Raw genomic sequence first — 15,060 nt, forward strand, 5'->3', positions numbered from 1 at the left:
TAGTCCGCATAGCAACATAATGGAAACTATAAGGAAAATGGTCTCCAAAAAAGTCCTGTAAAAATTTGAGCATGATTCAACGATTGAATAATAAACTATAGCATTTTTGGGATGTTATTATAGTCTAGAGTGACCAAACCTCGTCTTGGTCTTTTATTTATCTCACTGATCCATAAATATTTCTATTGACCATCCATATAACTTGTCTAGAGCAAATCCTTATCTAGTTGTGGTAGACCCACACTTGACTACTTAGTACCACCCGTTATGGTAGGCCCAACTACATCAAATATTTTATATTTATTAAAATACCAAATTGTCACTTATTCAACCTTATTATAAGTAAAATACGAGGATGAAAATATGAAAAAACTCTTAGATGTTAATTCAAAAAATTATGCTTTTAAGGATAATTGAATCGGTTTTTTGTGCTTAAAAAAGTGAAAATCCTAAAAAATTCCTAGATGATAGTTTATTTTTAAGGGTATTTAAGTTATTTTACTATAGTGAACAAACATTAAATGAATTTTTTGCTCATGATCAATACGTAAATGATTAATGGGTTATGAGTAAAATTGTTAGGAGGTTTACAAAGCCTTAAATAAGTCAAAAATCCTTCCTCAACTAGAAAACAAAAACAAAAATTCAAAATTACAAAGGAAAGAAGCGTAAAATCCAAAATAAACAAGAAATCCAAAAATAAAAAGGAAAATCACAAAAACACCAAAACCAGGGGGCTTCGACGAGATTTTTGGTATCTAAAGATCTGACAGTCCTCATAGCAATATAGTGGAAACTATAAGGAAAATGCCCTCGGGAATTCCTTTAAAAATTTGAGCGCGATTCAACGATTGGATAAAAAGTTATGGTCTTTTTGGGATGCTATTCTAGTATGACATGACCAAATCTTGTTTGGACCTTTATTTGTCCCACCGGTTCATAAATGTATATGTTAGGCCATCCACATAATCTGTCCGGGGCAAATCCTTATCTAGTTGTGGTATACTCACATTTAACTGTTTAGAACCACCCGTTATTGTAGGCTTGAATACATCAAATATTTTATATTTATTAAAATACCAAATTGCCCCTTATTCAACCTTATTATAAGTAAAATACGAGGATGAAGATATGAGAAAACTCCTAGATGTCAGTTCAAAAAATTATGCTTTTAAAAGTAATTAAATCATTTTGTTGTACTTAAAAAATTAAAAATCCTAAAAAGCTTTTTTACTATAGTGAACAAATGTTAAAAGACTTTTTGGTTTTTTATCAATTCTTAAATGATTAATGATTCATGAGTAAAACAAATTACATATAATTTTATGTCTTGTTTGTATTTATGTTTAAAAAATATTTTTGTAAAAATTTGAATTATTTTTCTTCAAATTAATTTGTTTTTATGTTTTCAATTTTTTTATATTAAAAATATTTTTTTTAAATAAAAAATATTATTTAATTATATTTTTAAATTAAAAAAATACTTTTTGAAAAATAAGAATGGTAACAAACCACGCATGAGAAGTGACTCAAAGGTAAAAAAATTGCAAGTCATAAAATTGCAAACCACGCAGGAGAAGTGTTCTCTCCCCTTGAGAGTAAAAGGAGAAACGAAAAAGAAAAAAAAACACACACATAACAAGTTAACAGCCCTTCTTCTCTCGTCTCTCTCTCTTACATCCTAGAAAAAAGATGAAGCTTAAAAGCTAAATTACAAATGAGAACAGAAAACCCACTAAAAAAATTCAAGAAAGCTGTCCTTTTTTCTTTAAACAACCGCAACAACTAACAATAAAATAAAAAACCCTCCCAGATCTCCTTCTTCGGATCTCTTTCTTTTTACGAAACTCTTCAATCCAGGGTTTATTAGGGGTTTTGTGTTGCAACTTGAATGCAATATTGTGTTTTCTTTATTTTGCTGATCTCCTCCCCTTTTTGCATCTTTTATATTCCAGGTTTTAAAGGGTTTGTAAGCATTTCTCCATGATACCGACCTTAGTAGCTGGTTTTGGCACCTGGACTCCCTTCAAAATATTGGGTTTTGATTGATTTGCAAGATATTCTCTGTGGCTTTTCTTTTTTCTCTTTATATTTTATATTTTTCGTTTTCTTTTTGGGTCTGCAAAGATTGAGTTGGGGTTTTCTGAGATGGGCAGTAGCTCTGATAACCCCAACAGTAATAACAACAACACCACCACCAAAGCCATTGATGCGTCTGTGGGTGCTTTAGTTTGGGTCCGCCGTAGAAATGGGTCATGGTGGCCGGGTCGGATTGTGGGTCTTGATGAAATTTCCGAAGGTAGTTTGGTCTCGCCAAGATCAGGCACTCCTGTCAAACTTCTCGGACGCGAGGATGCTAGTGTGTAAGTGCCTTTACTATCTCTTGTTGTTAGTTCCTCGATTTTGATCAGTCTGGCTTTTGTGTTTTCTTTCGTTTTCTTTTTATTTTATACAAGTTGTACTATCTTTGTTAATTGCCGGTGGTTTTGTTTGAGTTGTTTTGAATGGCTGCGAGGGTCTGGGATTTGTGTGCATGCATTGATCTATTGCAGTTTTGCTAGTGCTTCCTTGCTTATGAACTAGATAATTGATTCATTGCAGTTTCTGGAGCTTTTATTTGACAGATCTTTTTCCTGGTTTTGATGGTTCTGTGGATTTTTATTGCAATTTTTTTCGGTGCTTTAGTTTTATGGTAAAAATTGGATTTTTCGGGTTGGCTTCTTGTATGCACACATGTCCAAATAGTTTGCCCCCCCTCCCAAATTTATGTATATATCTGGTGTTGTTTTTTCGGACATTTTTCTCTGTTCCAGAGTGTTTCTTTTTTTATTCTATTTTCTATCATAAAGTTCATGTTAATTGGTGTTGGATACTTGTATGAAACTTCTGTTGGGAACACGTTTGGTTTGGTATGATTGGGAACACATTATGAAAAACTGAAAAGTGTAAGCTCTCTTATTTAGTGGATTTGAGAATGGGAGAACATTAGCTCATCATCTCATTAACTTGCATCTGCATAGCTGCCACCAAAACTATCACCTCCTCATTAGGATCATCTCTGCTGCATTATGACCTGCATTGCTGTTGCTTTTTGAACTTCATGTTTATTTGATATCAATTTAAGACGTGCTTGATTATGGTATAGTTTGATGCCACAATCTACATCTACCTAGTTTTGTAGCTTCTAAATCCTATCCATCTTTCTTAATAACATGGTTTCTACTACTAACACTACGTTGTTTCATCATTGAGTGTGGCTCCACCACTCAGCAGCTGATCCAGTACTTTTCTTGAAATGCTACTATACTAGATTCATGCCTCTGCATATTGTGAGGCTTGATGTGTGCTTATATTTTCTGTGCTGTCATGCCAGAATGATATTCCTGTCGTGTTTGTTGAGATCTATAAATAGATCTATCTTTCTGGACAATTTGTACTATTTTTGTGCTTTGGATCTTGGTTTCTTATTAACCTTTTCTGATCTGAGGCTTTGTCCATCTTTGTAATGTGTTACTTCTACAGCTCAGTTTTAGAGAACATAACTCAAGCTTTTTGCCATGGGAAACAAATTTTTTAAAGCTTCTGTGCAGATGGTGCATTCTACTGAACAAAAACTTCGAGTTTAATGACTCCATTTCTGCGAGTTTTATGTATTATTTCTATTTGTACTGTTTCTTGTGATGTGCATCTAGTGATGAAGCAGGAGAGGCTTAGGTTAGATTTCAAAAGAATTAGTGTTATATGATATTGCTATCAGAGGCACATATATTTTGGGATTTGAAACTCCACACGTGTCCATTATGTGGGACACAAGAATCTTAATACTCATTATTGTACCTTCTTGTTGCTGTTTGTGGTCCTCATGGCATTTATCTGGGTGTTAGCCATCATTAGATGGACTTTTACTTCAGTCATATTATCTGTCAATTCTAGCTGGAGTAAGGAGTAAGTAGTGCTGGCTTGGATGATCATGCAAGCAGGTGCTGAGGACTGATCTGTAATTTCTAATTACACTATTTTAGTTGTTTATGAGGCGGTCAAGCTTGAGGCTGATGAGATTTCTATTTTTGTGCAAACCAAAATGTTGGCTCAGAAGTTTTATTGCCCTCTCGCATCTGGATACCTGTTGTATGAGGTAGTAATAGAAGCTGGGAGAGTTTTTGCAGCTTTTGAACCGAGTTTTGTTTCTCAAGATGCTTAAACATGCAAATAAATATGTATCCATGAAGGTCCTCTTTTGTGTCTGTGCTGTATGATGCGTGTGTGCCTGTCTTGGCTGATGCTGGTATTAAAAGTACTAAGTTGGAACAGTGTTTGTGCATAACAGTTTCTGTGATATTAATTTTATTTTCTTTTCTTTTTTCTTGTCTATTTTTTTAAAAAAATTTTAGGCTGAAGTTTACAGTTTTTTTCTCTGAATTTGAATTCTTAAGTAACGTTCAAATATAAAATCTTCACCTCATATAGATATGATTTTTGTGTAACAGACGGTTTATTTTGTTGGTTTAGGGATTGGTATAATCTTGAAAAATCAAAAAGGGTGAAGGCATTTCGATGTGGGGAATATGATGAATGTATTGAAAAGGCAAAGGCTTCTGCTGCAAATGGTAACAAGAGAGTGGTGAAATATGCTCGGAGGGAAGATGCCATTCTGCATGCCTTAGAGATTGAGAATGCTCGCCTAGGCAAGGATCAGCTGGACTTCTTCTCTAGAAGTGATAATTTGGGTGAAGAGCATGGTAGTTCAGCCAAAGAATCAAGCATGTCGTTTTCTGGAAAAGAAGACGGTGATATGACTGATGGGGATAGTGATTCCGAAGATAATTCAAATGCGACTGCTGATTCAGATTCTAGTTTGGATTCTGATTCAGGTTCACATTCAGATTTAGCACCAGAGTTATCACAGTCTGGTACATCTTCTGAAGAGCCAAATCATCTTGGTGCTTGTAAGGTGCAATCTTTGCCAGGAAAGAGAAGAAGAACCCCAAATGATTCTGAGGATGATGGAACAGAAGGAATTAAGCGTATGAGAGGACTCGAGGATCTTGGAATTGGTGTAGGAGATTCAAACATTGGGAATTGTATGCCTAATTTCAGTCCTGTAAATGGTAGCAAAGGTTATAACTCGTTGCTGAAAAGAAAAAGGTCTCAAGTAGCAAATGCTAATGAGCTATTGAAAAGAAAAAATCGTCACCGACCACTGACGAAAGTTTTAGAGAGTACGACCATGGTGTGTGTTCCAGTTATTTGTGACCAAATTCCCAGTTCAAGTAGCTCACCACTTCCTGGATTATCTGACAGTAAGATTTCTGGATTAGAGTCAAATGAGTCTAGAAAGGACTGTTCTATTGCAATTAATAATAACTCAGACAATACTGGAGTTTCTTGTGAGAATGCTGGCTCATTAAAGTCTTCTGAGCATGTTTATGATGCTCCCCTCATTAATCACAACTTGAAGAAGGAAAAAGATATTTCTAGCGTATCTGGGCTAACTGAGAACGATTCTGCAGACAGGTTATTTGATGTACCATTTGTCGGGGAGGAAAAACACTCTACAGGTATGGTTGATTAGAACATTTAAAACTTCAGAGCATGCACCCTTCTCTGTTTACCTGTCTTTCATTCCATGCATAGGTTGTCCAATCTCTTTAGTAGCATAACTGAGAACATTGAACATAACTTGTTTGCGTCCTATTTATCTAATGTTTATCTAATTTGTTTTTAAGTGCCTTATCTAAGCATACTGTTGTACCTCTTTGTTTAACAGACTTGGGGTATGCCAACTAATGTAGAGGAATTTTCTACTTGTGCTGATTTTTCATTTTGTTCTCCAGGAATTTCTCCTATGTCCTGTTCATCTGGAAGGCAGCAAATTGGTGGATTGGGGAGGCAATCTAGTCAAAGTAGACAAGCAGAAGCTGTATTGTTTAAAAATGAAGCCTGTAATGAATCTGGTTCCACTAGTTTGGCAGTCAATTGTGTTTATAATAATATCAGCCAAAGGATAGAGAAAGGTACATCAAAGTGGCAGTCAAAAGGAAAGAGGAATTCAAGACACACAAGTAAAAATAAAAATCAAGACTCGAGAAAAGATCCGGACATGGATGATGAACCCAATGTGTTCTTGGCAGGTATGGAGCATTTGGATGAATTCTGTCAGGGTCCTGGTCAGGAAGTTGATTGCAGCAGAGGTAAATCCCAACCATTTACTGAAGACCATGGGGATGCGGTACGGGACTGGAGCAAGTCTTTTCCTCAGGGGGATCTTAGTATGAAGGGGTTAACAGTGTCTGTGCCTCAAAGGTCACTTCCCTACCGTCAATCACGCTTCACAGTTAATTCCAGATATCAGACATCAGATTTTTCTGGCAGAAATTTCTCCTCAGGTTCAAAACTATTTGATGTTGACATCAAGGTTCAACGAAACTACCGACAGCAACATGTTCCATTGGTTTCCCTAATGAGTAAATTGAATGGTAAAGCCATTGTTGGTCACCCTTTAACAATTGAGAATTTACAGGATGGCTATTCTGATCTATTGCTTGGTAGCAATGAAGGGGATACAGTGCATGTTACTGAAATAGAAACTCCCAAATTGGGTTATGCAGCTATGCGGAATTTAGAAGTTGGTAGGATACCTGCCAGGCATATGACAATGAAACCACTATCTTCACCTAGTAAATCACACAAATTAAGGAAATGTGGGCTGTTGTCTAAAAAGATTCGGAAACTATCTTCATTGACTGGAAAAAAAGTAGAAGATAGGAAACTGGTGGTGGAGAAGTCCAAGGGTCCTGCCGTGACTTGCATCCCCCTCAAATTAGTGTTCAGTAGGATAAACGAGGCAGTGAATGGTTCAGCACGGCAAACACACTGTGCCTTTACATCAAGCAACTCGTGAATCTTGTTCTCTGGAAAGGTTGGAGAGTATGAATTATATCTGATAAATTTGTTTTGTTGGGGTCATTGGAGCCAGGTTTAGTTGGGGAACCCGGTTTTCTGCATATTCAAATGATGCCCGATTTGTGGCAAGCGTGCTCCACCCTGAAGGTAGAGGTGAAGGTAGAATCCCTCGGTACAAGCCCGTTACCACTGTAGAGATGAACAGACAGGATTAAGATCAATGGAGGCTGTCTAGCTATGTATATATGTAACGGTAGTTGAGGTGTAAATCAAAGATGGCGACCTTGGTAATAGGTACTTGTGGCCTGATGCCAGGTTTAATTCATGAATTGAGGTTGGTTTAGAGGGCAAATAACTTGTTAATTTTCCTGTAACTGGTTTGGGGCATGGTTAGTAATTTTACAACCAAACCATGTTTTTTCTTTGCCATTGCTTATTGCAATATGCAACTGATGATGCCGAAGGTTGTGTCTCCGGACCTTGTTTCCTACCTGATTTTCTTGAGCCAGGAATGTGGCTGGTTGGTGTCCTCAATTCGCTATCTTTCACTTGGATTGCCAATGATTTCATCAACTTTTGTGGTTTTTGAATCTACTCCATTAAGAAATGCTTCCATTGATTTTCGATGTAAATTTTAAAGAGATGGTAGTTTTTGAAATAGGGTAAGAAATCAGGCATGCGTGACTTGTTTGATTACTAGGCTAGGGGACATTTGATAGCGACTGGGCGGTTTCCTTTACATTTAAATGTTTCGAATCAATTGGTTTCCTTTTTTAATTATTAAATATGTATGTTCAAAAAAGATAAAATTTAATTTATTATATTCCTATATTTTCTAATTACTTCCATTTTATTTCTTTAAAAAAAAATTAAAAAAAGTTAGATGAGTATTTTGACAGGGTTAGTTTTAATATTAAATTTCTTGAGATATTGATTTTTTTATTTATTTTTGTTGTGTTTTTAGAAATTTAATTCTATTGGAATTTAATTTTTAACATTTAAGATAGTTCCAAATCTCTTATTTATTTTTGTAGCATTTTAAAAAATAAATTCCATTTGAAATTTAATTCTTAACACTCAAAAGATTCCAAACATAATATTTCATTAAAAACCACTCAATTGAATTTAATTCAGAAAATTCTATACATGCTGTTATTTATTCCAAAAATATTGGATATCAATTGCAGAAATAATATCCAAGATTACTATATTCATAAGGATATGATATAAATGATTGCTTAATTACAACTGAAAAATTTAAAATTGTTATTAATTAATGGCCGCTGAAAATTTTGGTTTACAAAATCTTATATAATAATTTAGCTAGTAGCTCTAATAGACCCAAAACTTGTGGACTTATATTTATTCATTTACAATAAATCTAAAATATGTTAATTAAGCCCAAACATAAAAGAAAATAATAAAAATAAATAATTTATCATTAAATACCACAAACCCTCATTTATTTGTGTAGCTACGATGAATAAAAAATCTTTATAAAAAAAAAATTCTGAAACATTAATGAATCTTTGCCATACTTAAAAATTATGTTGTAGTCCATTAAATATCCTTAGAATTAAGAAATTCTCAAAATAAGTTCCCATATTTTCATAGGTAAATGATCCTTGCCAAATATAAAGTCCAATAGTCGAAAGAAAATAAATAACAAAATTCATACAGTTTGTTCTAATCTATATCACAAGTCCTTCCTGAGCTTTAATTCACCTAAAATTTTACCCCAACATAGAAAAATATATTTGAATCTTTTGATGAGGTTTCAGCTCGATCCAACGGTTTAATTTGGAGTTATGTTCAATAACATAAAACTGGTTCGATTCACCTGGAATTTTACCATAATATAAAAAATTATCTCTGAATCTTCTGATGAAGTTTCAGCTCGATCCAACGGTTTAATTTGGAGTTATGCTTAATAGCGTAAAATTAGATGGTAGAAACTTTTACGCAAAAATCCGAATCTAATCTTGGTTGGATCGTATCATTCCATGTCTTTTGATGATTCATCCTCGAATCACCAACAAGTTCAATGGACAATTCCTTAGCCTCTTGTTGAAGCATTTAAAGTTCTTTTCTTGCACGCACTTGCCTACAACAACATTGTATGAATGTAGTAACCGATAACAATTTCAAATAAGCACACATTGCCATCCACTTGCATATATATTTTTGAATGATAACCGCTATTGCCCTATTTCATTTTCATGCTTTTGGTTCTGAATTGAAGCTCTCCATTCTTCACGTTCTTTATTTATTTCTTTATAAACCTTTGCAAGTTGTTCAGCCTCAGGCTCTTTATCTAACCTCATAAAAGCATTATTATCATAAATATTTGAAACTCATACCTTTTGTTTCTCTTCCTTATTCATATTGAATCTCCTTCGATTAGCCCCACTAATCTGTTGCTTCATCGAATCCATATCTTTCAGCTTCTTTGCCTTCGAATAGTTACGACAATAAAAAATTCAATCCACTTTTTTATCCCACTTTAAATACACCTCGAGATCATTTTTACCTTGAAAAAGAGGTATTTTAGTTTGATAACATCCAAATCACCATCTACATTATCATGTCATCTAAAGTTATGAAAATTTCTCTTCTCACTAAATTAGGCCCTAGTTCTATTCCCAAAATCCCTTTAGTTTCTAAGCTATCAAAAACCTCTTCTGCTACCATTGTTTGATTTTGGTTAAGTCCCAACCTTCCTCATATCCTGAGTACTTGTACTAGCTTCATTACCATGTTTTTTCACCTTCTCAAGTCTGTCACACACGTTCCCTAATTAGTACTTAAAAATGTATTTTTATCAAGGTTTTATATCATCATTTTGCACTTGAAGTATCAATAACTACTTAACTAAAGCATGTTTAATTTATAATAACATATCTAAAATATAAGTTACCTTTAATTTATGGTAAATGTTCATCTTAAATGCAGGCCTATCACATAAATGAAAGAATTGATTGATGAGTTTAAATACTAAAATTGAAAGGACAAAGAGAGGGCCAAACTTATAAAAGAGATATTGGTGCAGTCCAAACTGGAACACTGTTCGGTAATTGGGTCATATCTGGAGTTGTAGATCTTAGATTTAGGTATGCTTTATATGGATGGAAAGGTAAGACATAGGCCTTTAACTTTCATGCGGAGTCTAAGATTTAAAAAGACTGTTTTCAAGTCCAAATTATAGCAACAAATGAAGAAGTCTGAATCTATCATGCAGCCCAAACACTATTCAGTGTTTAACCCATATCTCGAGTTCCAGAAGTCCAAATGACCTTAATTTTTTTCTTGAACAGATAAGACAATTTCCTAGCACTTTCATGAGTATAGGTGGTTCTAATTCTGATGTTAGCAATGTCGTTTTATTCAGACAAGAAGATAAAGATTTTCACCAAGTTAAGAGTTAGCTACCCACTCAACAATTAGTCATCAAATCAATAGTTCCAAATTTAAGCCTATAAAAGGAGGCATTTGCCATGCATTTACGAGCTTGGTTGTTCAGATCAAGAACTTGCTCTTTCTCTCTCTCTTTATATATAAATATATTTTATAATTCTTAAGTTTTGCTTTCATTAATATCTTGTTTATGCTTTTCATTTCCTTTCCTTTACTTAGTTAACTTGTATCTTATTTATGTTCTTATTTTGTTTATTTATGTTTCTTTTCTTCATTATATTTAGCTAAGTTTATTATGTCAAGGTGAAAAGGTTACACTAATGGTGTAAGAATAAGTATATTGTAAACTCAACATCGACCTTAATGTTTAATATTAACATGTCTTATCTTGCTAATTCTTAATACCTTACTTGTTAAATGGTTAATCTAGATTTGTGTTGTATAACACTTGGTACAACAAATGCTTGACACTCTCATAGCCCAACCGTATGGTATTTACCTACATCTGTGCTATGAAAGGAACTTGATTTATTGTTAACATAAGTTAGCATAATAAATTCCTGACAATATTTAAAAGTTTGGTGTTACTTAAATAAGATAATTAATATCATCATGTTAACAATTTATAATGAGATATTAATGACAAATCATACAATTGGAACCTCCTTTATATGTGGTTTCCAGTTGAGTAATAAGAGTTTATACTATACTTGTTTGAAATACTATTAGTGGATCCTCTAACTTTGACACTTGTTTTTATCATTGCTTAATTCTCACATTGATCTTCTATCTCAAAATTCTCATCAACTTCTTCCTCTTCCTCTTCTTCTTCTTCATTCTTATTATTCTTATTATTATATTACTATTACTACTACTACTACTACTGCTATTATTATTATTACCATTAATATTACTATTACTACTACTACTACTACTACTACTACTACTCTACAATTATTAGTATTATTATTATTACTATTAATATTATTATTACTATTACTATTAGTGTTATTGTTGTTGTTATTATTATTGTTGTTATATTATTGTTATTTATAGTTTATACAATCAACCTTCTTGTGGTTTGACCCCGATCTTGCCAGGTTATTTATTACTTCGACACTCCTGCACTTAGGAGAGGACATCAATCTTTTGGTCGTGTCATTCCCCATCATAAAATTCACCTTCTCCATCATCTTCGTTAAGACTTGAATTCAAAACTTTACATCACCCTCGAGAGGGGGTGGTGTGTTATTCTGATATGACATGATTATATGATGCGAACCTCGTGATCATGTGGTCACGCAACCCACAATCAAGATTGAGATCTAATCCCGAAAAGTTGAAATAGGTCTGATAGGAGTGTGATACAATGAAAACCTGCCTCAAGTCACCAACACTATTGGAATAAGTAGAATGACGCCACAAAGCCAGTTAATCTTTGATAAGTCAGATTCAGTTCATTCAAGAACTAAAGAATGCAAGAATCACTCTCACACGTTAAAACTGAAAAATTCAGAATAATAATCCATCAAAGCTGCTGAAATTTTGACTTACATGGGTTTAAATAGTTCCTAAAGAATTAACCCTAATGGACCCTTTATGTGGACTTATATGAGGTCCACTCAAAAGTGGCCCAAAACCCTAATCTGAGAAGCCCATAACTTAATCCAAACAAGCCTTGGATCCTAGCTTAAAACAAAGTATTAATTAAGCCCAAACAAGCCTTGGGCTGTAGCTAACAAAATAAAATAAAGCCTTTAATATTAAATCCATGTTCTGCCATGAGAAGAAGAGAATAAACTAAAATAGTACAGAACTGATTGAAGGCTTATTTATAGCCTTCCATGCAGCCCCTTAATCCTAGAAACAAAAGGAAAAGGTAGCCACCATGTTGTTTCCAAGTTGTAGTAGGATTCTTTTGTTTCCTTTGCTGTCCTCACTTTATGGCCCTAATAAGGTTGTATTAGACCCCTCTTGCACATGGATAAGATGTTCTAGTGTCTCCTCTTGATACTCCAATGGACCTTCCAATTCTGACTTGGTGGAAACCTTCAAAACCAATGCATTCAATGCGTCTTTCAATGTCTTTGTCTTGGACCGAGTCATTGGTCCATTTGGAACATGTAATGGGTCCTTGCTGGTGTTTCTGAGCTGGTCCACATCATCCCCTCTCTCCTCGAAAGGATTCGACCTCGAATCAAAATTTGCGTCAAACAACGTAAGATCAGCAACATTAAAGGTAGCTAACACGACCAAAAGATTGATATCTTCTCCTAAGTGCAGGAGTGTCGAAGTAATAAATAACCCGGCAAGACCGGGTTCGAACCACAGAGAGTTTAATTGTATAAATTATAAATAACAAGACAACAACAACAACAACAATAATAACAACAATAACAACAATAATAACAATAATAGTAATAGTAATAGTAATAGTAATAGTAATAGTAATAATAATAGTAATAATAATAATAATACTCAGTACGTGGCGTTGTTATACCTGAGAATGATCTAAAAGATCGGGTCACATGTTTCCAGCCTATATACTGAGTTTATGAAAAGATCAAAGAGATATATTATATAATATAAACATAATGTAAATAATAATAATAGTAGTAGTAACAATATTAATAGTAGTAGTAGTAGTAATAATAATAATAATAATAATAATAGTAGTAGTAGTAATAGTAGTAGTAGTAGTAGTAATAGAGGAGGAAGAAATTAATGAGAACTTTGAGATGAAAGATTAATGTAAGGATTAAACAATGATAAAAACAAATGTCAAGGTTAGAGGATCCACCAATGATATTTCAAACAAGTATAATATAAACTCTTATTATTCAATTTGAAAACCACACATGAGGGAGGATCCAGTCGGATGATTTGTCATTAATAGCTCATTATAAATTATTAACATGATCATATTAATTATCTTATTTACATAACACCAAACTTTTAAATATTGTCAGGAATTCATGATGTTAACTGATGTTAACAACAAATCAAGTTCATTTCATAGTCCAGGTGTAGGTAATACCATACGATTGCGCTATGAGAGTGCCAAACATTTGTTGTACCAAGTGTTATACAACACAAATCTAGATTAACCATTTAACAAGCAAGGTATTAAGAATTAGTAAGATAAAAAGATAAGACATGTTAATATTAAACATTAAGGTCCATGTTGAGTTTACACTATACTTATTCTTACACCATTAGTGTAACCTTTTCACCTCGACATAATAAACTTAGCTAAACATAATGAAGAAGAGAAACATAAATAAACAAAACAAAAACATAAATAAAAAAAAAGAACATAAATAAGATACAAGTTAACTAAGGAAAGGAAAGGAAATGAAAAGCATAAACTAGATATTAATGAAAGCAAAACTTAAGAATTACAAAAAAAAATATAAAGAGAGAAATAAAGAGCATGAACTTGATTTGAACAACCAAGCCCCTAAATACATGGCAAATTCCTCGTTTTATAGGCTAAAATTCAGAATTATTGATTTGATGACTAATTGTTGAGTGGGTGGCCAACTTTTAACTTGGTGAAAATCCTTATCTTCTTGTCTGAATAAAATGAAAATGCTACCATCAGAAAAACATGAAAGTTGCAGGAAATTGACTCAGCTTTCCAGAAAAACAAATGGAGGTCATTTGGACTTCTACAACTCTAGATATAGGCCAAATACTGAACAATATTTGGGCTGTAGGACAGATTCATACTTCTCTGTTGTTGCTATAATTTGGACTTGAAAACTGTCTTCTTAGATCTTGATGAAAACATGAAAGTTGTAAGCCTATGTCTTACTGAATCTGTGTAAAAATTTGAGGTTATTTGGACATCTAAAACTCAAAATATGACCCAATTACCAAACAATGTTCTAGTTTGGACTGCACCAACATCTCTTTTCTAAGTTTGGCTCTCTCTTTGTCCTTTCAATTTCCATACTTGAACTCATCAATCAATCCTTTGATTTATGTGATAGGCTTGCATTTAAGATGAACATTTACCATATATTAAGGCATTTTATAGTATTAGACTTTTTATTATAAAACATGCTTTAGTTAAGGAGTTATTGATATTTTAAATGCAAAATAATGATATAAAACCTTGATAAATATGCACTTTTAAGTACTAATCACACCCCCCAACCAGCTTATTACTAGTCCCTAGTAATCTAAAGCGTTAAAATAGAGAAACAATTTGCAAGTATCACAAAGCAAGGCATTCATCATTCAACTTCTATTAATCTATCCAGATAAACAAACTCTCATTAAATTCATATATTTGCTCAATACCTCTTAAACAAGATATTACTAAACCTTTTTTTTGTGCTCAAAATATCAACATATAGTTATGGGGTTTCACTTGGAAGAAAAATAAATTTTTGTTCTAATGTTTAAGGTTAACTTCGTTAGGTTAGGATTATTAATTTTTTTTTCTTTTCTTTTATTTATTTATTTATTTATATACACATACAACTTGAAACACAATGTATCTTTAACCCATGTAACAAGTTTTAGGCTAATGACTCCCAGACTAGTTGGTCTTAGGGCATTAGGTGTTGAGACACCCCTACGAGCTTAGCAACTCGGGTTACAGATACAGTTACTGATACGTAGATAGTGCAATGTTTGATTCCCTTAAGCTTTTCTCCTCAACCCATGTAACAAGCGTTGAGCCAATAGCTTCCAAGTTAGTTGACTTTAGGGTATTAAGTGTTAAAACACCTC

The 15,060-nt window shown here is 33.4% G+C and overlaps 1 protein-coding gene across 1 annotated transcript; it reads left to right on the plus strand.

The window, feature by feature from the left end:
* The first annotated feature begins 1,577 nt into the window (after positions 1-1,577).
* Positions 1,578-7,393, plus strand: LOC118042566 (uncharacterized protein At1g51745). Its single transcript, XM_035050271.2, has 3 exons — positions 1,578-2,363; positions 4,510-5,558; positions 5,835-7,393. The coding sequence occupies exons 1-3, from the start codon at positions 2,149-2,151 to the stop codon at positions 6,899-6,901; spliced, it is 2,331 nt and encodes a 776-aa protein (XP_034906162.1). The 5' UTR covers positions 1,578-2,148; the 3' UTR covers positions 6,902-7,393.
* The last annotated feature ends 7,667 nt before the right edge of the window (positions 7,394-15,060 follow it).

The sequence above is a fragment of the Populus alba genome, chromosome 1 (assembly GCF_005239225.2).
Source record: "Populus alba chromosome 1, ASM523922v2, whole genome shotgun sequence".
In the NCBI taxonomy this organism is placed as follows: domain Eukaryota; kingdom Viridiplantae; phylum Streptophyta; class Magnoliopsida; order Malpighiales; family Salicaceae; genus Populus; species Populus alba.

Excerpts from the sequence above, each read along its gene's own strand:
- LOC118042566 (XM_035050271.2), top strand. The coding sequence starts at position 2,149 with ATGGGCAGTAGCTCTGATAACCCCAACAGTAATAACAACAACACCACC. Across the intron at positions 2,364-4,509 it reads GGACGCGAGGATGCTAGTGT|GGATTGGTATAATCTTGAAA; the intron begins GTAAGTGCCTTT and ends TTGTTGGTTTAG. Across the intron at positions 5,559-5,834 it reads GGAGGAAAAACACTCTACAG|GAATTTCTCCTATGTCCTGT; the intron begins GTATGGTTGATT and ends TTTGTTCTCCAG.